Source organism: Schistocerca piceifrons, chromosome 10 (assembly GCF_021461385.2).
Source record: "Schistocerca piceifrons isolate TAMUIC-IGC-003096 chromosome 10, iqSchPice1.1, whole genome shotgun sequence".
In the NCBI taxonomy this organism is placed as follows: Eukaryota; Metazoa; Arthropoda; class Insecta; order Orthoptera; family Acrididae; genus Schistocerca; species Schistocerca piceifrons.
Window position 1 is genome coordinate 6,612,615 of NC_060147.1, and position 24,746 is coordinate 6,637,360.

At 41.9% G+C, this 24,746-nt stretch overlaps 1 protein-coding gene across 1 annotated transcript in view; it reads left to right on the plus strand.

Moving 5' to 3' along the window:
- LOC124719019 (tyrosine-protein kinase Fer-like) overlaps positions 1 to 20,930 on the plus strand; it is a 687,090-nt gene extending 666,160 nt beyond the window's left edge. The window contains exons 13-15 of the mRNA XM_047244689.1: positions 4,519 to 4,641; positions 13,062 to 13,184; positions 20,130 to 20,930. Coding sequence (XP_047100645.1) covers positions 4,519 to 4,641; positions 13,062 to 13,184; positions 20,130 to 20,272 — 389 coding nt within the window. The 3' untranslated portion in view covers positions 20,273 to 20,930. The remainder of the gene's footprint in view (positions 1 to 4,518; positions 4,642 to 13,061; positions 13,185 to 20,129) is intronic.
- The last annotated feature ends 3,816 nt before the right edge of the window (positions 20,931 to 24,746 follow it).

The following is a 24,746-nucleotide window of genomic DNA, read 5'->3' on the forward strand; positions in this document are numbered from 1 at the left end:
TGGAACATCAACATATTCTTCTGTTTGAGTTCAATACAGGGATGACAGCAGCGGAGGCAGCCAGAAACATTTTCAGTGCGTATATATAGGGATAAAGCCATTGAACAGAGCACGCCAAGAAAATGATTTTCTCATTTTAAGGCGGATCGTTTTGACATTAGTGACTCTCCACATTCAGGAAGACATTTGGCGTTGGATGAAGATTGTTTAACCACAGTAATCCGTAATTATCCATGTCATTGTACTCCAGAACTAGCAAATGTGATGAAATCTGATCATTTCACCATCGTGTGACATTTGGATGCAGTGGGGAAGGTGCAAAAATTGAGTGCATCGGTACTGCACGCTCTGAGCCAAAATCACAGAAATCAGAAAGTGGTTGTATGTGCATCTGTGCTTGCTCATCATCAGTTGGCTCGTGAACAACACCGACCATTCCTATCCCATATTATTACTGGTGATGACTAATGGTGTCTTTATGCTAACATAAGGAAAAGAAAGAAATGTTTGAACCCAAACAAAGCAGCAACTTCCAGTACAATGATCCTCGTGCATCCACAAAAGGCAGTGTCATGCTTCTGGTAGAACAGCAATGCTGTGGTGTACCGTGAATTTCTTCCCTGAGGTGTAACCATTTGAGATGTCTTGCAGATGTGATCCGAGAACCGGGAAGGCTGTGTGAAGTGATGCTACTACGTGATACCGTATTTACTTGAATCTAAGCTGCACTCGAATCTAAGCCACACCTGAAAAATGAGACTCAAAATCGAGGAAAAAAAAATTTCCCGAATCTAAGCCGCACCTGAAATTTGAGACTCGAAATTCAAGGGGAGAGAAAAGTTTTAGGCCGCACCTCCGAATCAAAACAAAGTTGGTCCATTGTAATATGAGACACAATTTAGGTCAAATGAATGACGATACAGCTACAGTAGTTTTGTTCGAGTCGTAAGCTTTGCGGTTAAGTTTTACCAGGTAGCCATTGTTATTTGTCTGGTGCTCCGTCCATATTTATATGGGTACCCTTCCTTTTTCACGTACTTTGTCTGGTTTGAATTGATTGCTTATTTTTCTTTGATCAGATAGTTGCCGTTCTCTTTGTTATAGGTGTTTACGTCACTCTGAGCGGAAAATGCATCACAATACTGTGTCATGCATTGTTTGTCGCATTCTTATAATGAGTGTTTATGACCTGTCATTGCTCGCGACATGGCTTGCTTTTGTGCGCGCTACCGCTGCTAACAATTAAAAAAAAAAAGAGAGAGGAATAGTCTCATTAGTGAAACAATGGCAAGAGACTGCTATTTGTTGTTACTTACACTGCTGCTTTCTTTGATAATGATCAGCAAGAACCAAATATTAGATTGCGTATGATAGAAGATGTTCTGAACGAGAGTTTAGCGAAAATTTTTCTCCGTTTGAAAATCTTTGCAGACGCCTCTTTAGTACATTACATTCTGCACAGAAATTAGAATCATCTTAGATTTAAAAATCTAGTGAATTGCCGTGCTTCATTTCTGAGTGTGTCACTATTAGGCATAAGAATAATACGAATATAAACATGACACGATATGTATATTCTTCCGCGTTTGCTGTTGTCTCACTCTAGTTTCATAGTTTATTAGGCAGACAGGATTTAAATGAGACAGCAGCAAACACGAAAAAATACATGGCAAAATGTTTATATTCATATTATTCTTATGGTGAAGAGAATACTGCAGGTGATTCACAATTCATAAAAGTTCCTATTAGCAACCATCTCTTCTCACAGGTACGAAAAAATTCAGAACATAGAGTTGGCCATATTGACAAAACATCCCAAACAGTCTTGTACTTTTCGTAGTACATTGAAATGCTGCTACATTTGAAGATGAACAATACGGAATGTGTATTTACTTTGTTGGATAATGTATGAAAGTGCAGTGGTCGAAACTCAGGGTGGAGAAAAAAGCTCGTTTTCCACCTTTTTTTAAAATTTATTTACTGACGCAGAGGTTTGGGCGCCAGTATTTATCTTTGTGCCTGCAAAGCATGCCTGTGTAGCGCTTCATATATTCGATGGCAGAAGTTAGTTGTGGCGGCACCTACCAACATTTTTCAGAACTTCCGCTTACTTTGCACTCGATTCTAAGTTGCAGGTGGTTTTTTGGATTACAAAAACCGGAAATAAAGTGCGGCTTAGATTAGAGTAAATACGGTAATGCCAGTCTGCATTCTGCTGCTCTGACGAAAAACTTTATGCAGGAGTTGATTAGGGAAGTCATTCTGCACCCACCTAATTCACCTGAAGCTCACACCCTCAGATTTTCATCTTTTGTTCTCTCTGTCGAACATCCTTCAAATAACTCCCTTAGCGGATGAAAACGCATTCCAAATGTGGCTCGATGTGTTCTTCACCTCAAAACTGAGCGATTTCTACCATTGCAGGATCAAAAAGTTACCCCGGGATTGGCAGACTGTTGTGAATAGTGAAGCAGAACATATTATTGATGACTAAAGTCCCTGTTATGTGTATCTGTCGTGTTTATCAAACTTATGTAAAAACGTTGCGAACTTATGCACCGATGCAGTTGTGAGCTGGAGGGCTCTACAGGTCTCATATGATGTACGAGAGTTCCAGTAAGCAGACAGAACAGTGACAGTTTGGTTGCTAGCATAGAGGCACCTCTGCTAGGGAAGTTAATTCTGTAAGCAATATTCTCAACAAAACTTACAAGTTAATAGTATCCTCTCAGTCGATTACTTTCATTGTCATCATCTGTCCTTCTCTACGCACCTCATGGAATTTCATCGAGTCGAGCAAGTCTCCGTCTCACTCTGGTCGACTGACTGAATTCCCCTCAGCACGAGACGCTGTCGTTCAACCTCTTCCGGAACCCGAGCTCGGGATGAGACTTCACACCGGCTATAGGACACGACCTCCCAGTCCGATCCGATGCCGGGGATGTCTGTAGTCCGGGTGTTTACGGATGTTATCTCAAAATGGGATGGTGCAACATCTTATTGAAACCACATTGCCTTGTGGACAATGAGATGTACAATCTTTGGCAGTGAACACCAGCTGATGTGCACCATTTGAATGAGACTGTAGCAAGTAGGATCAGTACAGAACTGTTGCCAGTGCTCCAAGAGGAGTGTGGCATACTCATTTTTGGTGACTCAGTGCGTCACTACTACAACATTGTTACAAGTGAAAGTGATGTTCACTCTGCAAACTGTCAGACGTTCGGCGCTGCAGTTCTGTGCCGAACTCTGTGTTCGTAACCATTTTGTTTTGTTGGGAGTATGTGTTGTTTATGATATGGTTGCTGCTTCACTACTGTCCTCTACACTATTATTCAAAGAGTGTGTTTCTCAGGCAAGTCGACTAACGGTTACCGACGAATGCTTCACTGTCTTCTCAAATTTTAGGGTGTGGAGCATCTCGGCAGTGTCTCTCTGTCTCGAACGTCTCGGTGTCACCGTAAGTTTCTACCCACGGCAATAAATTTCCTGTATTGTGGTGCTGTCTGATGTGGAGCTATTTCTGTACTTTCTGAGTGCTAAATTCTGCAGCACTGTGTACTTTAGTGAGCAGTGCTCCTCGTTCAGCGGCGAGTCGCCGACTGCAAGGCAATGGTGAGCCCCGGAGTGGTCACACCACTAACAACTCTGTACCGTTTCATTTGGTAGGGCCACCAAAATTGATGTGGCCCATAGTTGGTTGTCACGAAATGTATAAGCAATGTACAAATATGTGCCTCCCGTGTACTGCAGGTAAGACCTCGTAATGCCTAAATATTCATTAGAAAGAACTGGCTCCTTATCTCGGAATAATCAGTCTCGGATGCTCTATATCAGCATAATTTAGAGCTTAAAATTTTGTGACATCCCGTTAACTCTGATATACCCTCCCATTTGTAGCTAACAGTGCAGCTGCAACAGTGCCGTTAATTTGAGACAGCCGAATTAGCGTGTAATGTTAGGAAGGAGGAGTATATAGAACTTATTAAACACTTAGCTGTTAAAACAGTCCCCTGTCTTCTGCTTAAATCAGTGAGAGCTCGTGTCTGTAATTGAAACTGTGGAATGAAACATCTTTTTTTGTGTTGTGTAAACTTTTACTGACTCATCATCAAATGAAACATCAAAATTTTACAAAAAAATTGCTTTACAAATAGTACATTTTTGCCTCAAAATCTGGCATAAAGTATGCTACTACCATCTGCTGCCCTCAGCCGACACAAAACGACAATTTCTATTACTAGCCCGGTGTTGGTCCTTATATAAATGAGTAAGTTATTCATTATTACTGTTTTTTTACATATACTGGTTTACAATGAAATGTCAATTATTCACAAAGTTATAAATATGAGAACATATTCTGCCCAAAGAAATAAAATATGTTAAGTACTTTTTTTTTAAACATGAAATGTTCCCGAACAATATTTGTAAAGTTTCATATTTAATTGAAGTTTAAGATCACGTTACTGTAATTCTCGAATACTTTTACGCAAAGACTGTGTGTCGTTCTCTTTGTAGGCCAGAACAACATAGTCAAGATTTCGGACTTTGGCATGTCTCGAGAAGAAGAGGAGTACATTGTTTCTGATGGAATGAAGCAGATACCTATCAAGTGGACAGCACCAGAGGCCCTAAACTTTGGTAAGTATTTTCTCACCATTCCAAGAGTTCCCTCCTTTTTTCATCTGTTGCAGATCACATTTTATGATGTGCTATGTAATGATCCAATACTAGGTATCTGTTTTTAAAATGGAACAATTCCAATGTACGTGCAGGTATGTACCAGCAGAAATGACTCCGTACTGGAAATGTTGTTGTTGTTGTTGTTGTTGTTGTGGTCTTCAGTCCTGAGACTGGTTTGATGCAGCTCTCCATGCTACTCTATCCTGTGCAAGCTTTTTCATCTCCCAGTACCTACTGCAACCTACATCCTTCTGAATCTGCTTAGTGTATTCATCTCTTGCTCTCCCTCTACGATTTTTACCCTCCACGCTGCCCTCCAATACTAAATTGGCGATCCCTTGATGCCTCAGAACATGTCCTACCAACCGATCCCTTCTTCTGGTCAAGTTGTGCCACAAACTTCTCTTCTCCTCAATCCTATTCAATACTTCCTCATTAGTTATGTGATCTACCCATCTAATCTTCAGCATTCTTCTGTAGCACCACATTTCGAAAGCTTCTATTCTCTTCTTGTCCAAACTATTTATCGTCCATGTTTCACTTCCATACATGGCTACACTCCATACAAATACTTTCAGAAATGACTTCCTGACACTTATATCAATACTGGATGTTAACAAATTTCTCTTCTTCAGAAACGCTTTCCTTGCCATTGCCAGCCTACATTTTATATCCTCTCTACTTCGACCATCATCAGTTATTTTGCTCCCCAAATAGCAAAACTCCTTTACTACTTTAAGTGCCTCATTTCCTAATCTAATTCCCTCAGCATCACCCGACTTAATTAGACTACATTCCATTATCCTTGTTTTGCTTTTGTTGATGTTCATCTTATAACCTCCTTTCAAGACCCTGTCCATTCCATTCAACTGCTCTTCCAAGTCCTTTGCTGTCTCTGACAGAATTACAATGTCATCGGCGAACGTCAAAGTTTTTATTTCTTCTCCATGAATTTTAATACCTACTCTGAATTTTTCTTTTGTTTCCTTTACTGCTTGCTCAATATACAGATTGAATAACATCGGGGAGAGGCTACAACCCTGTCTTACTTCCTTCCCAACCACTGCTTCCCTTTCATGTCCCTCGACTCTTATAACTGCCATCTGGTTTCTGTACAAATTGTAAATAGCCTTTCGCTCCCTGTATTTTACCCCTGCCACCTTTAGAATTTGAAAGAGAGTATTCCAGTCAACATTGTCAAAAGCTTTCTCTAAGTCTACAAATGCTAGAAACGTAGGTTTGCCTTTCCTTAATCTTTCTTCTAAGATAAGTCGTAAGGTCAGTATTGCCTCACGTGTTCCAGTGTTTCTACGGAATCCAAACTGATCTTCCCTGAGGTTGGCTTCTACTAGTTTTTCCATTCGTCTGTAAAGAATTCGTGTTAGTATTTTGCAGCTGTGACTTATTAAGCTGATAGTTCGGTAATTTTCACATCTGTCAACACCTGCTTTCTTTGGGATTGGAATTATTATATTCTTCTTGAAGTCTGTGGGTATTTCGCCTGTTTCATACATCTTGCTCACCAGATGGTAGAGTTTTGTCAGGACTGGCTCTCCCACGGCCGTCAGTAGTTCCAATTGAATATTGTCTACTCCGGGGGCCTTGTTTCGACTCAGGTCTTTCAGTGCTCTGTCAAACTCTTCACGCAGTATCGTCTCTCCCATTTCATCTTCATCTACATCCTCTTCCATTTCCATAATATTGTCCTCAAGTACATCGCCCTTGTATAGACACTCTATATACTCCTTCCACCTTTCTGCTTTCCCTTCTTTGCTTAGAACTAGGTTTCCATCTGAGCTCTTGATATTCATACAAGTCGTTCTCTTACCTCCAAAGGTCTCTCTAATTTTCCTGTAGGCGGTATCTATCTTACCCCTAGTGAGATAGGCCTCTACATCCTTACATTTGTCCTCTAGCCATCCCTGCTTAGCCATTTTGCACTTCCTGTCTATCTCATTTTTGAGACGTTTGTATTCCTTTTTGCCTGTTTCACTTACTGCATTTTTATATTTTCTCCTTTCATCAATTAAACTCAATATTTCTTCTGTTACCCAAGGATTTCTACTAGCCCTCGTCTTTTTACCTACTTGATCCACTGCTGCCTTCACTACTTCATCCCTCAAAGCTACCCATTCTTCTTCTACTGTATTTATTACCCCCATTCCTGTCAATTGCTCCATTATGCTCTCCCTGAATCTCTGTACAACCTCTGGTCCTTTTAGTTTATCCAGGTCCCATCGCCTTAAATTCCCACCTTTTTGCAGTTTCTTCAGTTTTAATCTGCAGGTCATAACCAATAGATTGTGGTCAGAGTCCACATCTGCCCCTAGAAATGTCTTACAATTTAAAACCTGGTTCCTAAATCTCTGTCTTACCATTATATAATCTATCTGATACCTTTTAGTATCTCCAGGGTTCTTCCATGTATACAACCTTCTTTCATGATTCTTAAACCAAGTGTTAGTTATGATTATATTGTGCTCTGTGCAAAATTCTACCAGGTGGCTTCCTCTTTCATTTCTGTCCCCCAATCCATATTCACCTACTATGTTTCCTTCTCTCCCTTTTCCTATACTCGAATTCCAGTCACCCATGACTATTAAATTTTCGTCTCTCTTCACAATCTGAATAATTTCTTTTATTTCATCATACATTTCTTCAATTTCTTCGTCATCTGCAGAGCTAGTTGGCATATAAACTTGTACTACTGTAGTAGGTGTGGGCTTCGTATCTATTTTGGCCACAGTAATGCGTTCAATATGCTGTTTGTAGTAGCTTACCTGCATTCCTATTTTCCTATTCATTATTAAACCTACTCCTGCATTACCCCTATTTGATTTTGTGTTTATAACCCTGTAGTCACCTGACCAGAAGTCTTGTTCCTCCTGCCACCGAACTTCACTAATTCCCACTATATCTAACTTCAACCTATCCATTTCCCTTTTTAAATTTTCTAACCTACCTGCCCGATTAAGGGATCTGACATTCCACGCTCCGATCCGTAGAACGCCAGTTTTCTTTCTCCTGATAACGACATCCTCTTGAGTAGTCCCCGCCCGGAGATCCGAATGGGGGACTATTTTACCTCCGGAATATTTTACCCAAGAGGACGCCATCATCATGTAGTCATACAGTAAAGCTGCATGCCCTCGGGAAAAATTACAGCTGTAGTTTCCCCTTGCTTTCAGCCGTTCGCAGTACCAGCATAGCAAGGCCATTTTGGTTATTGTTACAAGGCCAGATCAGTCAATCATCCAGACTGTTGCCCTTGCAACTACTGAAAAGGCTGCTGCCCCTCTTCAGGAACCACACGTTTGTCTGGCCTCTCAACAGATACCCCTCCATTGTGGATGCACCTACGGTACGGCTATCTGTATCGCTGAGGCACGCAAACCTCCCCACCAACGGCAAGGTCCATGGTTCATGGGGGGGGGGGGGGGGGGTACTGGAAATATCAGCCTTTAATGTCAAAAGACAGACCTACACGAGATGAGCAGTGCAAGTTCTTTGGTACGAGGGAAACGTACAGAAAATATATGTCCAAAACTTAGGTAAAACGTATACCTACCAAATTGACTCTGACAGGGTTCAATTTTGAGTCTGCTCATATTCCCGATGCACACTGCTGGAAAAAATAATTAGTAAACCTGGAACGATGACATTAGTTTGGATCTGATGACAGCATAGGCCACGTGGGGGATAGTAGATGTGCCGACGGTGGTTTCAGTGTCGTCCGCCGACAGATAACGGAGTGGCGTGGCTACCGCAGCGCCGTCTGTCTCTACCATTTAATAGGGAATGCTCACAGCCAGAAAGCTCAGTGTGGTGCAAACGTGTGAAGCGAGCAGGCAGGCGTGCGACGGAGAGGAGACACACTCGTGCCTTATACAGCCCAGTGAGTGAGTTTGAAAGGGGACAGATTGTCGCCTTCCGAGTGGTGAGACGGTCCTTTCGGAGAACTGCCACGCGAGTTGGCCGTGCAGTTTTGTAGAGTGCTTTCGGCTACGAGACACTGGCCCTGCCCCGAGCCTTACGGTCTGGGGGTGCAAACTCTCATTCGCATTTGGTGTTTCCGGAGGGTGCACTAACCGGCACTCAGTGTGCGCCGAATGTTATTAAACCCGTAAGTTTGCCATTTTTGCGACAGGAAGGTGAGATGTTGTTCTGACAGGATAGTGCTCGCCCATTCACTGCCTGTGAAACTCTAGTGCTTTGCAAGATATGCACCGATTTACCTGGCCATTAAGATCTCCAGACTCGTCTCCAATTGAGCGCGTGTGGATGCGGTGGGACGAGAAGTGACTCGTCTGATTCGTCGACCGACAACTCTTACGGAACTGTGTGAACAGGTCGAGCAGGTGAGGCGTGATGTATCCCAGAACAGTATTCGCCATCTGTACAATCCCCTGGATGCCGGAGTCAGTGAGAACCACTTGTGCTGTCGATCTGTAAATGTAATCATTTCGTGAACTCTGTACGCACTGTTGCGACAATAAATCTCGAGTGAATTGGAAACCTCTAGAAAGGTATACTATTTTTTTTCCAGCTGTGCATACAAATGATTTGGCACTTAACTTCCAGCGAGCAGAATTGGCCCTTTTTACAGACAGTACTAGTGTTACAGTAAATCCTATTGAAGAGAAAGCAGCAGACAAGGTTGCTACTGATGTTCTTCAAAGAATTATGAAATGGTTCTCTGAAAATCAAGTCTCCCTCAATTTTGAGAAAACACAGTAAATTCAGTTCTGTACAACAATTGGGGTCATACCAACAATTGATGTAACACGTGAACAGGGGTCAGTAACTAGGTAAGATGCTCCAAATTGTTCGTTTTACATATTATGAAAAATTGAACTGGGAGAATCAAATTACTGAGCCTCTCAAACAATTAAGTGCAGCTACTTTTGCTCTTTATATAATTGCTGGTCTCAGAAATAAATGAATCGATCTCCTGACATATTTTGCATGTTTCCATTCAATAATGTCCAATGGTATAATTTTCTGGGGCACTCATCACGTAGGAAGGATGTCTCGATTGCACAAAGAAGAGCAGTAAGAATAATATGTGTTGTTCATCCACAGTTGTTATTGTAGATATCTCTCCGAGGAGCTAGTCATTTTCACTGCACCGTCAAAGCACGTATATTTACTAGTGAAATTTTTAAGTGAAGCTGTGGAAAACCGAAGAGTAATGTGTTTATTAATGTTAGCACTAATCGTGCACATATCCTGTAAACTGATTCATTTGACATCATTTTGATAATACAATCATACAAATGATCTGTGGAACATGTGACTAACTAACTAACTAGCTGGCTGAGGAAGATGTCTTCCTCTGTAAATACACTCCTGGAAATTGAAATAAGAACACCGTGAATTCATTGTCCCAGGAAGGGGAAACTTTATTGACACATTCCTGGGGTCAGATACATCACATGATCACACTGACAGAACCACAGGCACATAGACACAGGCAACAGAGCATGTACAATGTCGGCACTAGTACAGTGTATATCCACCTTTCGCAGCAATGCAGGCTGCTATTCTCCCATGGAGACGATCGTAGAGATGCTGGATGTAGTCCTGTGGAACGGCTTGCCATGCCATTTCCACCTGGCGCCTCAGTTGGACCAGCGTTCGTGCTGGACGTGCAGACCGCGTGAGACGACGCTTCATCCAGTCCCAAACATGCTCAATGGGGGACAGATCCGGAGATCTTGCTGGCCAGGGTAGTTGACTTACACCTTCTAGAGCACGTTGGGTGGCACGGGATACATGCGGACGTGCATTGTCCTGTTGGAACAGCAAGTTCCCTTGCCGGTCTAGGAATGGTAGAACGATGGGTTCGATGACGGTTTGGGTGTACCGTGCACTATTCAGTGTCCCTTCGACGATCACCAGTGGTGTACGGCCAGTGTAGGAGATCGCTCCCCACACCATGATGCCGGGTGTTGGCCCTGTGTGCCTCGGTTGTATGCAGTCCTGATTGTGGCGCTCACCTGCACGGCGCCAAACATGCATACGACCATCATTGGCACCAAGGCAGAAGCGACTCTCATCGCTGAAGACGACACGTCTCCTTTCGTCCCTCCATTCACGCCTGTCGCGACACCACTGGAGGCGGGCTGCACGATGTTGGGGGCGTGAGCGGAAGACAGCCTAACGGTGTGCGGGACCGTAGCCCAGCTTCATGGAGACGGTTGCGAATGGTCCTCGCCGATACCCCAGGAGCAACAGTGTCCCTAATTTGCTGGGAAGTGGCGGTGCGGTCCCCTACGGCACTGCGTAGGATCCTACGGTCTTGGCGTGCATCCGTGCGTCGCTGCGGTCCGGTCCCAGGTCGACGGGCACGTGCACCTTCCGCCGACCACTGGCGACAACATCGATGTACTGTGGAGACCTCACGCCCCACGTGTTGAGCAATTCGGCGGTACGTCCACCCGGCCTCCCGCATGCCCACTATACGCCCTCGCTCAAAGTCCGTCAACTGCACATACGGTTCACGTCCACGCTGTCGCGGCATGCTACCAGTGTTAAAGACTGCAATGGAGCTCCGTATGCCACGGCAAACTGGCTGACACTGACGACGGCAATGCACAAATGCTGCGCAGCTAGCGCCATTCGACGGCCAACACCGCGGTTCCTGGTGTGTCCGCTGTGCCGTGCGTGTGATCATTGCTTGTACAGCCCTCTCGCAGTGTCCGGAGCAAGTATGGTGGGTCTGACACACCGGTATCAATGTGTTCTTTTTTCCATTTCCAGGAGTGTAGATACACATTTCTAAATGTGTACTACAATCTCATATATCCATACTTATCACACTGTGTACTGATTTGGAATGGTGCTGCCAATACACATATAGAAAAATTGATCAAAAAGCAGGGTGGTGTCTTTCCGCCATCCACCTAACCTTCATAACCTCTCAGTTCACCCCTATGAAATCCCCAAACCACCTTCCCTACCCTCCGGCTCCTACCCTCCGGCTCCTACCCTTGTAACCACCCCCGGTGTAAAACCTGTCCCATGCACCCTACCACCACCACCTACTCCAGTCCTGTAACACGGAAGGTGTACACGATCAAAGGCAGAGCCACGTGTGAAAGCACCCACGTGATTTACCAACTGACCTGCCTACACTGTGAAGCCTTCTACGTGGAATGACCAGCAACAAACTGTCCATTCGCATGAACGGACACAGGCAGACAGTGTTTGTTGGTAATGAGGATCACCCTGCGGCTAAACATGCCTCGGTGCACGGCCAGCACATCTTGGCACAGTGTTACACCGTCCGGGTTATCTGGATACTTCCCACCAACACCAACCTATCCGAACTCTGGAGATGGGAACTTGCTCTTCAATATATCCTCTCTTCCTGTTACCCACCAGGCCTCAGCCTCCACTAATTTCAAGTTGCCGCTTCTCATACCTCACCTGTCTTTCAACAACATCTTTGCCTCTTTACTTCCGCCTCGACTGACATCTCTGCCCAAACTCTTTGCCTTTACAAATGTCTGCTTGTGTCTGTATATGTGTGGATGATATATCTGTGTGTGTGTGTGGGGGGGGGGGGGGGGGGGGGGGGTTTGCACGTGCGCGCGCGAGTGTGTACCTGTCCCTTTTTCCCCCTAAGGTAAGTCTTTCGGCTTCCGGGATTGGAATGACTCCTTACCCTCTCCCTTAAAACCCACATCCTTTCGTCTTTCCCTCTCCTTCCCTCATTCTTGACAAAGCAACCGTGGGTTGCGAAAGCTTGAAATTTGTGTGTGTGTTTTTGTGTGTTTTTTTATTGTGTCTGTCTACCAGTGCTTTCTTGTTTGGTAAGTCACAGCATCTTTTTTTAATATATTTTTCCCATGTGGAATGTTTCTTTCTATTATATTGGTACATTGTATAACAGTTTGAAAAAAAAAACACAAATTTTTTCTAAAGAGCACTTTACAGGCTATTCGAACACTTGACACCTGGCTTTTTATTGTATCATTTTCTTTAATGGCCTGTATTAATAATCATATGTATTGAATTGAGGCACATTATCGAGATGTGATTTTAGTACAGATTGTGATGTGTCTGTAATCACAGAACTACTTATCATTCATTGTTAAAATAGGTTACAAACTATAAGGTATTCATTTGTGACAAAAGTACAGAACTTTATACTTCCTTCCTTTTCTTGGCATTTCTGGTATTACTGGTGACACTGTATCACATTTGAGGAAGAAGGCAATTAAGAACAAGGTTCACAGTGAATGAACTATATATTTTTATTTAGAGGTTTGTCAAATATCATTGTTATTTAATGCCAGAATATAATCTCCAGTTATGTCTGTGCTTTTATAATTGGTTTGTATGTTCTTATACATGATTCTCATAAATTTCAGGTAAATACACGTCACTGTGTGATGTGTGGAGTTATGGCATTCTCATTTGGGAAATATTTTCTCGTGGAGGAGTGCCGTACAATGGTATGAGTAATTCACAGGCACGTGAGAAAATTGACAATGGTGAGTGAAGTGACAAATAAAATGTTTGTTTTTTTTTTTTTTTTTTATTTTATTTTTTTTTTTTTTTTATTTTTTTTTTTATTTACACATCTAATTCTGTAAGACGAAATTGAGGAACAAATCTCTGAGGTCAAAATGTGAAACTTCCTGGCAGATTAAAACTGTGTGCCTGACCGAAACTCGAACTCGGGACCTTTGCCTTTCGCGGGCAAGTGCTCTACCATCTGAGCTACCGAAGCACGACTCACACCCCATCCTCACAGCTTTACTTCTGTCAGTATCTCATCTAATGGAATATGTCAGTACATGAAATTACAACATAAAAGTAATAACAGATAAAATAAAATTCTTACTAACCCAAAAAACGTAAAGCCATCATTTTAAGTAAATGTAAGCAGCAATATAACAAGGAATCAGCTTAATTTTTCAAGGAACTCCTCAACAGAATAGGAGTGATCCATGAGGAAACTCTTCAGTTAAGATTTGAAAGCACGTGGATTACTGCTAAGATTTTTGAATTATTGTGGTAGCTTATTGAAATTGGATGCAGCAGTATACTGCACATATTTCTGCACAAGAGTTAAGGAAGCAATCCAAATGCAGATTGGATTTCTGCCTAGTATTAACTGAGTGAAAGCTGCTAATTCTGAGGAATAAGCTGACATTGTTAATAAGAAACGAAATGAAATGTCGTGTGGCTAAGGCCTCCAGTCGGGTAGACCGTTCACCTGGTGCAGGTCTTTCGATTTGACGCCACTTCGGCGACCTGCGCATTGATGGGGATGAAATGATGATGATTAGGACAACACAACACCCAGTCCCTGAGCAGAGAAAATCTCTGACCCAGCCGGGAATCGAACCCGGGACCTTAGGATTCACATTCCATCACGCTGACCACTCAGCTACCGGGGCCGGACTGTTAATAAGAAATGACAGTAAAGAATATTTATATTGATTGGCCATTGTCAGAATACGCCAGACTAGTGAGTAAGGGGGCAACAAGAGGTTTGTGAACTTACACCACTTATTGCCTGAACTACCTGTTTCTGAGCCAAAAATATCCTTTTAGAATGGAAAGAGTTACCCCGAAATATAATACCGTGTACCATAAGTGAATCAAAATAAACAAGGTAGACTAATTTTCATGTCAAATGATCACTTACTTCAGATACCGTTCGAGTAGTAAAAATGGCAGCATTAAGTCTTTGAACAAGATCCTGAATGTGGGCTTGCCACAACAGTTTACTGTCTATCTGAACACCTAGAAATTTTAACTGTTCAGTTTCATTAATCATATCTCCATTCTGTGAAATTAAAACGGCTTGTTTTGTCAAAGTGTGTGTTAGAAACTGTAAAAACTGAGTCTTACTGTGATTTAACGTTAGTTTATTTTCTACAAGCCATGAACTGAGGTTGTGTACTGCACTACTTGAAACCGAGTCAGTGTTGCACACAACATCCTTTAGTACCAAGCTAGTGTCATCAGCAAACAAAAATATTTTAGAGTTACCCATAATACTAGAGGACATATCATTTATATAAATAAATCCCTGGGGCACCCCCCACTTGACAGTACCCCACTCAGATCCCACATCACAGCCGTTATCAACATTGTGAATAATGACCTTTTGCTGTCTGTTGTTAAAGTAAGAGGTGAACCAATTGTGAGCTATTCCTGGTGTTCCATAATCTAGAATTATTGATCACTGCTAACTATCCTCTTTCTTAGCAATTTATTACTTTGCTGGAAATTGTTCTGAGTTATATTTCCCATTATTTAATTGTGTTTGTCACCTTATATTACAGTTATTTTCATTTCTCTGCAATACATTCTGCAGATGATTTTCAATGTTTATTACTCTCTCAAGGGATACAGGCATTTTTTAGATTCATTGTATTTCTCGAGCTAGTTCTTTCCCCAGATATGAAATCAATTTACCAATTCAGCAGCCATCTGATGTATTACAATTGGTAAAAAGAGAGAGAAGAGCGCCGTCTGGGAAGTGTGGGAGGACCACTGCAGGAGGTGGCGGGGCGAGGAAGAGTGGGAGGGAGGCAGGGGGTGGAAAATGAAAGAAGCAGAGAGGGGGAAAGACTGGTGGGGGCGTCGACAGAGAGCCAGGGGACACGAACTGGGAGGAAGCGATAGGACAAAGGAGGCAGGATGTGGGGCCAGTGGGCTACAGTAGGTCGAGGCAGGGAGTACGTGTTTCAGGTTAACTGCTATCTGCGCACTTCAGAAAAGCTGACGGTGGAGGAAAGGATCCGGCGGCCCGGGTCACGGAGCGGCCGTCAAAATCGAACGTCTCGTGTTCGGCTGCACGGTGTACCGCAGGGTGGTTCGCCGCGTTCGCGGCCACAGTTTGGCGGTGGCCGTCAATTCTGGCGGACGGGTGTAATATAGTCGTGCCGGTATAAAAAGCTGTGCGACAATTGCAGCAGAGACGGTGTACGACATAGCCGGTTTCGTAAGTGGTCTGGCCTCTGACGGCAGATGACCAGTCTGTGACAGGACTGTAATAGGAAGTGCCAGGCGGATGGCTCAGGCAGGTCTCACACTCGAGTCTTCCTCGGGGACACGGTCCCCGTGGCGAGGGGCCGGGGTCGGGAACGGCGTAGGGACGGACTGGGATACTGTGGAGGTCGCGTGGGCGACGGAACACTGCTTTAGGAGGGGTTGGAAGAATCTCGAGTAGGGTGTGTCTCGTTTCGGGGCACGACGGTAGATAAACGCAGCCCCGGTGGAGCTCCACAGCTTTCTAGTCCGTCCCTACGCCCCTCCCCATCCCGGCACCTCGCACGGGCTTCCCGTCCCTGCAGAAGACCCGGGTGCGACACCTGTCCGATCCGTCTGCCCGGCACGCTCCGTTCCGGTCCCGTCGTAGGCCTACCCCGTCCCGGTCAGAAGCCCGGTCGCGTGGGAAAGCGGTAGCGTCGGTCCCTGCACACTCTGCCAGATCTGTACCCTACTACCCCTCCCCCTTCCTCGCTTCACTCGCAGCGGCTACTTTTCTTCGACGCGACAGTTGCAATTTTCACACAGTGGCCAGAGCGAGCAGTGTGCGAGGTGGGCCCACTTGTGTGAATGTGTGTGAGTTTTCCTTTCTTTTGAAGAAGGCTTTGGCCGAAACTCGACGTGTAACAGTCTTTTCGTCATTCTCGTCTGCAAACTGATGTGTCATTTTTATGGTAGCAATCTGTCCATTTAACTCTTTCACTGCGCATTTACTCTCAGCGGCTCCCGCCCTGTGCGTGTTATTTTCACCCGGTGTGTATATTTACGACTGTAGCAGTCTACCGTTATTATTGAGATAAAAATGAGATGCAAAAGCCAGTATTGTTGGTGTAAATCGTTTCCTTTTTTAAATCTTTGTTCAGAAAGTCTTATTTTGTTCGAAAAAGGTACTTTATTAGGAGGAAAAAAATACAAAACATATTACATTTCTAATACTTCAAAGTGTGCTATCTCTCAAAGCAAAAATTCAAACGTAAAGGAGTATTACATTTTACACAAATGTATTGTGTGTCAATTCATTTATCACGTTTTGCACATACAATACACCTTCTCTGGGCGGCCTTCTTCTTTGAAGCTCCTGGGATTAGTGAGATAAATTGGCGCTTGGTTAGGCGTAAGGGATTGTCACCGTCAGCCGATCTCCTTCCACGACGTCCCTCTGTTGATGGTTGATGGTGAATCTCTAGGATCTCTTTGATAAGTTTCTGTTGAAAATCAGATACTGAAATATTTCATCCTGTTTGAGTTTTATATAATGCACTTCGCATTGAGCAGAGACGTATCCACCAAATGAAAAAAAAAACTTTTTTATATCATTTTACAGTTTTTTGTACACATTCTACTGAACTTAGCATCATGTCGCTCCTGTCGACGGCCCCTTTATTTTCAGTGTAGCTTATGACGCGAGCTGGTTTTGTTTTTGGTTCATTTGTGGTTCTGTCAATTTTGTCAGTCACTGTAATTTCGTTTGTATGAAGAGTTGAAAGAATCCTCACTTCCCGCTTGCCCTGCCACTTCAGAGCAAGAAGTTTATCTGTTGAAATAAACTCGATCTCGCCTTTTCTAAGTTTTTTTGATAAAGCAGGCATGCCTTTGCTATTTGTTCTCACAGTTCCACAGGCATTACTCACTCTGTCATCCAAATAAGAAAATAACGTTGGGCTAGTGTACCAATTGTCAACATATAATGTGTGACCTTTACTGAGGTAACGTTCAAGTAAAGTGAGAACAATGCTTTCACGTATTCCAACATTTACACTAAAGTCAGTTTCTTTTTTTACATCTGTTGCTGCACCCACATAAATAATAAAGTCAAGAATATAACCAGTTTCACATTCACATAACACAAAAAATTTTACACCAAATCTTCATCGTTTGGAAGGAATGTACTACTTGAAGAAGACACGACCTTTGAAGAGAAGTAAACTTTTGTCAATGCAAAAATTTTTAAAAGGATGGAAAGCACCTGGAAACACTTTTCTTGAGTGATCCACAATTCGATGTAATTTCCGGATTTTGTCATCTCCAGGGTCCTTATGTTATCAGCAAAATGTAACATTCTAAGTAACAGAAGATATCTATCTCTTGGCATGAATTGCGCAAACACTGGAGTAGACAGTAACTGATCATTGGTCCAATAACTGTTTATTTCATTTTTTCTCACTCGAGCCATCAGAAAATTTACAGCAAGGAAACAGTAAACTTCACCATTGTTTGTGTTTTTCCAACGTTGCAGTCTTGATTTTTCACTGGCATCTTTGCAAAAGGTGTTCATAATATAAATTACATTGTTCAGCTATGTAGCTCTCAATTTCTTGGCTAAAAAAAACTTGGAAGCAGTCGTATATAGCACATAAATCATCTAAATTGACGATTTTGCAACTGGAACCACTGTTATCGAAATTATACACTTTAGGGTCCAAATCAGAGCCTTTCCATCTAAAATCAACTGTTTTGTGTCTCTTAGGAGATTTTTCAGGCATACACTCAGGCTCTTCTTCGGAATCGGAGAAAGAATCGACGATAACATCAAAATCTGGATCTGCATTTACTGGTTCAACGTTTGTTGGTTCACAAATATTTTTTATATTTGTGGTGAAACATTTATCAAAACGCTCGTCGTTGTCATTATCTGTCCACCCACAATCAGCAGGATTGGGCATGTTGATGTCCTCGTCATCACTTTGGTTTAGAATACTCAGCAGCTCATTGTCTGTAAACGGATGGTAACGTCGCGTCATTTTATTCGTTAATGCAGAAACGGCCGCACACAAACTAGGTAATATAGCGATACAAATGAACTCAGCAGAAAGAGAATTCAGCATTCAATAGTTGTTCAGGTATTTCCTAGTATTCCAACAATTAAACTGCATACTTGCACAACAATTACCTCCGACTCGCTGGCCAGATTGTCGGCTTTATACGTAACTTTACGACTGTAGCAGGGAACCGCTGTAAGTATTTTTTATAGCAAATAGTATATATACGTCTGGAGCACTGAAACGATTAGCGTATATTTACGTCTGGAGCAGTGAAAGGGTTAATAATCATTGTTAGTAATTACCACTATACGCATATATTGTCTTTGGAAAGTACTGTTGTACACGAGTAAATATGAAGCTAATAATAGCATATAAAGAGCAGTTCCAAAGCATAGCTGATTTCTACAAAGTAGGTGCTTTCTTTCTAATTTTCTCTATTGTATTTAGATGGCGGAAGCATGAGTAACATTAAAGTAGAGTGATAGTTTATTTTCCCTTTCATTTTTTTAATATACAGGGTGTAAATTTTAAGTTGACAAACCAGAATAACTCAAAAAATAAGCTTCACACAAAAAAAGTGTAGAATCCAAAGTTGATGAATCCAAAGTTGATTATTTTCGAGGGGAACACCTGCCGGTGCTAAAATTAGCCCATCACCACAACCCCCTGCGGGCGATGTGGGAGGCAACTTTAAAATTTCAAGTGGGAACCCCCATTTTTTATTTCAGAATCAGATTATACATAAAAAACTACGTACATTTTGTCTTAAACACTTGTTTTGATTCTCGGTAGTTGGCGCTGTAATTCGAGAAAATCAGTGTTCTCATTTTTGTGTGGAAAATGGTGCAAAAATGAGAACACAGGTTTTCTTGAATTACAGTGCCAACTACCAAGAATCAAAACAAATGTTTAAGACAAAATGTACATAGTTTTTTATGTATAATCTGGTTCTGCAATAAAAATAGGGGTTCCCATTTGAAATTTTGAAGTTGCCTCCCGCCCCACCCACAGGGGGCTGGGGTGGCAGGCTAATTTTAGCACCAGGAGATGACCCCCCCAAAAATGATCAACTTCGGATTCTACACATTTTTTCGTGTGAAGCTTATTTTTTGAGTCATTCTGGTTTGTCAACTTAAACTTTGCACCCTGTATACCTAGATTTATTCTGGCTCATGCTGGAATCTACAGAACTTGTTAAATGAGTGAATGAACGAACTTATACTGAACATTTATGGATGTTATGAGGTAATCACTAATTTATTATTTAAGTCAATGCAAACAGATACAACAAAAGAAATGACAGTAAAATAAAATCCTGTGTATTTGTGGCAGATGGGATGGAAACTGTGTGTTTTACGGGGTTGGGGGTGGGGGGAGTGCATATATGCACAGCTGGGGAGGGGGAGGGACGGTTGTGGTAGGATGAGCGACATCGAATATTGTGGTGGGAGCAGTGTGTGTATTATTGTTGGAATGTACTGTGATGTCTGGTGCACTGATGAAAACTAAGTCAGAAAGTATTGTCTTTTCAACGGATTGATAACTGCTGTGGGGAAGAATTACTAGCCCTACAAAGTTTACGATATCAAAACTTAAACTCGAAGCCTCTCTCTTAATAGCAGCTGTTTTCTCGTGACACTAAAATATCACTTGCGACATCCTCTACAGGATACCGGATGCCGAAGCCCGACGGGACGCCAGACGAGATGTACCGCCTGATGCTGAGCTGCTGGGAGTACAAGCCCGAGAAGCGGCCACATTTTGACCAGATCCTGACGGTCGTCGAGACTCTGTACGGCGCTGCGAGGTAGATCGTGGCCCGACTGTCACTACGGTGCCGAAAGCTGTGACCGTCATTACGTAATCGCTGAAGTGAATTCGAGAAGAGCGGTCGCAGTGGTATACTAGTCCGACCCGAGTGCCTCCGAACAGCTGGTAGAACACACCACTCTGTATTTGTCAGGTGCTAGTCATTAAGTCTGGCTGACATAATTGTGTCAATACAGTATTATTGTGCCAAGTTTCTCATTTATTTCAGAGACCTATGTAGCCAATCTTTGTGTAGCTATTAACAAGTGTAAAATAGTATAAAGCAGCTAGTGAACAAAATTTCTTACCTGCTGTGCTATGTGTACAGAAATGTTAATACTTTAAAAGTTAGTGGACTTGCTCAACATCCTATTCTTTTATACTGAAATTATTTTACATTACAAATGTTTAATCAGCCAGACAAATTAGAGCCAAGAGACTGTTACTAAAGAATCTCAGGAGATTTGAAATGTTGAGGCAGCTAATGCTACAGTCACTGTTCAGCTTCTGTGTCATCATCTTTCACATTTCTGGAAACGAGCGCTACTGTTATGACCGTCTGTCCCAAAATGTCTTTTGTCTTATTGTTAACATTAATTGTGTGTAAAATAAAATGTTAGCATGTTAATATTGTAATTCAATAAAGAATAACAATAAACCATACGTTTCAATACAGTTTGTGTAAAGCTCGAACCCCGCCAACAATAAACGTGGAAAATTTTGCTGAACATTACATTTGGAATATAATAGTTTGTAATACTCTTGACAAACCATATTTTATACATTTCCAATAACATAAATTCCAGAACTGAAATTCTGTAATTCCTCTCCCCTACTGTAGCTGCTCCCCACACGTATACCGATCATCCAGTATTGAGAAGTTGGATGCCTGGCAAACCTTTTCAGTAGCTGTTGTACTGCTGCTGATACCTCCTCCACTGCACTGAAATCTGTCCCCGATGCCCTTTTGCCTGCTCTTTATTTTCACTTTCCGGTATTGACAAGAACCGTGAGCCCGTGCTGCCAACTTCCTAAGTGCGCACATTCTGACAGGATCTCTAACCCATTCTTATAGCTTTTTGCATGCTCGCTTCATCTTTTCTTCTTGTTATTTTTCTTCATTGCATGTTTCCGACTTCCTGCAACGGGTTCTGATTCAGGACCTCGTTTACTGTCTGCCTCTCCACACTGCTCTCCTTTAACGGGAGTTGGAACGACCTATCCTGACGATGTTAAATTAAGTGACTTGGCTTCTCTGTATTTCAGGAACCACTGTAGCCATTGACATGAAACTTTTACAGGACATTAAACTGTATGTCCTGAGTCAACTGAACTACAATAATTGCATTTCAGCCACTGCTTATGGAAATAGAGTTTTTTAATTACACGGTTAAAATTTTGAGTACTTTTATTGTATGTTATCCTAAATAATTTTAATTATACATAACATACATTTTAGTTCAGTAGACTCAGGATATGTATGTTATTACTCTCTGAAAATTTGAACACTCTACTCGAAGTGGTTTCTGAGATTTATCGAAAAATGCAACATAAAATGTATATTTTCCGGAACGGCTTCTAAAGTTTCAAAAGACTGTAACTCACTTAATATATGCTTAATTTTTTATTTTTAGTCTCTCAGAAGCACCCTGCACCATACTGTATATCATCCTCTTGATCTTTTTCCAAGTTTTTTCTTCTTTCTGGACTCTGTAGTGGCCAACTGTGCTGCATACTCTGCTTTATCAATGCACACCTTGTCCATCCGTTCAAGCTCTCTAATGCAGTTTGCTCCAGGAATAATTCCCTTATGCTGTAGCACTTTCACCCTACCAATGTTGCCATCATTAAAAGCAATAACAGTATTACTAACCCCCCAACTTTAGTGTCTTCATTCCAACAAAAGCATTTTTTGGTAAGTGGGTCCATCTAAGATTATTGAATGACTAATTGGGATTTTGAGTCTGACCATGCAGACACTTCTTCAGTGATTTAGGATTTGCCAGGTCTCTGTAAATAGGTTTTATGATATCCATGATGCCACTAGGATGGAATGTTTATGGCCGTATGAACTGTTTGGGTACTGGGCATTGCGGTAATTGCACCGTCAATCGGGACCAGGAGGGCAAAGGTGGTGTACTGGTTTTTCATTAGTTGACAGTATGTGGAAGAAGGTAACCCATACTGCCTGCTTCATTTTCAACAAATCCCCAGTGTTAATGGCCATCCCCTAATACTGCTGTAGTTCATCAATCATTTTATCTGTCAGCCTGCCTCTTATGGTTTTACCATCAGAAAGTTTCTTGTCTCTCAAACTTTGTTTCAACTTCCTCACCCTGGTGTCCATCCTCTTCTGGACGTGATCAACACATTCCAGTTTTGTGATAATCTTCTCACCATAAGGCTGAGTGGCTACTACACTGTTATATGCTTTTGAGTCTCCATCACCTAAGAACTTAGTGTAACACACTCCCCTTTTGTTCATAGATTGACTAAAAATTTCAATAGCTGCAGAGGCCTCCATACCACCACTTGTTCCTTCATAATTTCTGTCACAGAAATGCCCTTTTTCACTCCCTGATTTACTCTTATAACAATGTTTGGTTAAAATCTGGAAATCTATTACCTTTCCAGTATGCACACATGTCACTGTAGCAACAGAATTCTTAGAACTGTAGCACTGCTGACAAGGGCGATCAAAAGCTACTGCTATGTCAGTCGTACCAACATTCATTTCAACAGCTTCATTTGCAGTACCCTTCATTGACTGACACGCAACAGATTTCACAGCGGCTCCAATAAATCCTGCATACTTGTCGATTTTACAAGGTGGGTGTGGCATATTCATCACGGCACACGTTGTTTCTGCTGCAGTGTGTCCTTTGCCAATAGCTCTCAATCCGTACAACCACCTAACATTTACTTCAAAATAATTATCTTTACACTTATCAGAATTCCAAAATGAATGAGTATATTTACAACTGGCACAATTAATGATAAGTTTCCTGGATAGTCCATTTCCTACCACACTGTCTTCATGGAAACTGGCCCTTCACATATTTTGCAACAGGATGTGTGAATCTATTAGAATATAACCTAACCTAACCTACCATTTACATCACTTTCGTTTTGAGAAAATTGTGTATCACGATGTTTTATTTTAATCTTTGAAGCACTAATGGGTGTTTCTCTAGATAGTGATGAGTTTGCCTGTAGTTTATTGTGTTGTTACGATGTTTCCCTCTGTTCGAAAATCTATTACCATGAAATCCACATTTCTTAAAAACACTTCATTTTGGGGTCATACATTACTTTTTGAGAGATTTGCCAATCTATTTGCCTCAGAAAAATGTTAGCACTTCAACATACAACACATGTTTCTACTATGAAACAATACAATACTGTTTTTGACAGTCCTATCAATGCAAACACGTAATTTAACCTTTATAACACAGCAATCCACAGCCTTATATATATATAAAAATTACTGATTTTATTAGATCTTGAAGTAATGCATGTAAAAATTTTAACATTTTCAACTGGTGTAGATTATAGTTACAAAAATAAAATCAAATACTTCACATGTGAGGTTATAAGTGATATATATATCATTTTATTCGAAAAATTGCGTATTTTATAATGAGATAAAATCCAAATATGTGAAAAAAGATTTTTTCCATTCTAACTCCCCTTAAGCACACGCTTGTTTTCCTCCCCTCTTCTCCACCAGACTCCCTCACTGTATCTGCCCATCTCTTTTTGGGTCTTCCTTGTCATATCTTTCCAGTTAACATTCCAGAAAAATACTTTTTTGCCACTCTTTCCTGTTCCATTCTCATCACATCTGCATACCAATTCGTATTTTATATGACTTCAGTCTGCTGTCTGCCTCTTACTATTACACTTTCCATTGTTTGATATTTTCATTACAACCAATTCTTGCTAAAATTATGTTCATTATTGCATTTACATTTTTGTCTCTCTTTCACCATATTTCACTTCCTACCTTTCCGATCACAAATCCTTGCCCATTCTTCCTCTGGCTACGTAGCAAATTTCCCTTTATTCTATCATCACCCTGACGACGTATCCGAGCTCAAACGGTAATTAACTACCTCTGCTATTCTCTCAAAACCATTGTACTCTGACAATAATTTCCTGCATCCCATCCCTGAGAGAGGGATTTTTGCTCTCTGACAGCTGAAACAGCCTTTCCGACACTATACGAGGAAGCTATCTCTGTCACTTACACGATATTGCCACTACACCTCGATCTGACAAAGAGACTGCATCTCGTCCCAAACCCCTGTTAAACCCGAGCCCCACATCACTGACCTGAGGCTCCTCCCACTTTCTTTACCCCTCACAAAACACAATCAGTATAGCTGCTGTGTGTAACATAGATTCCTGCTAGTTGTCTGTAACACTAATTTGTCAGTTTGCTTCCCATGCTGATCTTCTGGACTCAGTCACAAA